The 1,437-nt window shown below is 40.7% G+C and overlaps 1 protein-coding gene across 1 annotated transcript in view; it reads left to right on the top strand.

The window, feature by feature from the left end:
* GTF2A1L (general transcription factor IIA subunit 1 like) overlaps window positions 1-1,435 on the top strand; it is a gene marked incomplete at its 3' end in the record, with an annotated part of 29,558 nt that extends 28,123 nt beyond the window's left edge. Inside the window, exon 7 of the mRNA XM_013003914.2 lies at window positions 1,274-1,435. Coding sequence (XP_012859368.2) covers window positions 1,274-1,435 — 162 coding nt within the window. The remainder of the gene's footprint in view (window positions 1-1,273) is intronic.
* Window positions 1,436-1,437: the final 2 nt, after the last annotated feature.

Below are 1,437 nucleotides of genomic sequence, written 5' to 3' on the forward strand. Positions count from 1 at the left end.
TGCTGTGTGTGCTTCTTTAATATCGATTCCTCTGATTTTATAGCAAGACTGTTTTGTTACTTTTTATAGGTTTAGGCATTGAAATTGTACCTTCCGCTGATGACCTGAGAATGTGTCACGTGGTGTTAAACATCCCCTGAACCTCACAAAGTCAGAGGGCTGTAAAGCGAAGGCGTCTGTGGAGGTCGTAGTAAACCTTCTTGAGCTCTGTTGAGGTCCCTCCTGCTTTAGCGCCTGTTAAATTCAAGCTCCCAAGGCTTCTCAGGCTGTTGTGATGAAGGTCCTTTCTTTGAGCTGTACCTGAGGGCCCCATCCTGGAAGGGAGCCTGTTGCGTTTACAACGTATGTATCCGCCCAGGTCCAGGGGATGGCTAAGCCACTGATGGGAAAATTCCATTCCCTTGCAGTTCTATTTTTCCATGGACATCTTGAAACACCCTCAGATATGCTTCCCAAACGGTCAGCATGGGGGGTTTTCATCAGATTTTCAAGGGACCGATGACATTCTCAAAATGATTAAGAACTGTTGTAGCTTCTGGGGCATAATCTTTTTAAAAAGCTTCTGTTCATAAGGAGGTTCGAAGCTCCCCTCTGCCTCGGACAAACCGGATGTCTGGTGGTTAGGAGCTCAGTTCCTGCACTCCATCCCCTTCTAGCTTAATGACTGTGGTAAGTCATGGTGCCTGGTTTCATACGTAGTGCGGCTAGTAGGCTCAAATTAGAAAATGCCTGTAATGTATTCAGCAAATGCTCATTTGTCAGCTATGCTGGATGAAGATAATGATAAAAAGTAATAGCTACCTGTGTGGCTTGAGGTGATTACAGCATTTCCTTTTTATATTTTATTTATTCACAGAACATGCTCTTTATCCGTTCTACCTCATTGAGCTATTTAATAACAAAAGAAACTAATGAGTACTGTTCGTTTCTATGTATTCAAGTGCTGTGCAAATTCAAGGTGCTATATAATGAAAACACTGGCAAATATTTGAAAGTGGACTCGTTTGCTATCTAAGTATGACTCTAAGCAGGTTTATTTGTACTTTAGTCCTATAGTACATGGTAAATTCACAGGGGTACTGTGAAATTCAGGTTGGGAAGGAGCATCATTTTAAAGGACAGATGTGTTTTAAATGATCCCTTGTAGCGTATTTAGTGAAGTGATTTTAAATTCTGTGTGAGCCAATGTTTTTATATTTCTTATAAAAGAAAGTATGTTTTACATCTTGTGTGACTTGAAGAACCGTTAACTGAATTTCTTTCTCTTTTTTAGCAATCTAATTCTCAGATGGATTTACATATTCCAGCCATTGATGATGATATCAATGAAATCATTCAAATCGATGGAACTGGAGATACATCTTCCAGTGAAGAAGTGGGAAGTACAAGAGATGTCGATGAGGCTGACTTTCCAGGGACTGCTGATGGGGAAGATCT

This window comes from Echinops telfairi, unplaced genomic scaffold (assembly GCF_000313985.2).
Source record: "Echinops telfairi isolate 266 unplaced genomic scaffold, ASM31398v2 ScPeMD7_7475;HRSCAF=8513, whole genome shotgun sequence".
NCBI classification, from domain to species: Eukaryota; Metazoa; Chordata; class Mammalia; order Afrosoricida; family Tenrecidae; genus Echinops; species Echinops telfairi.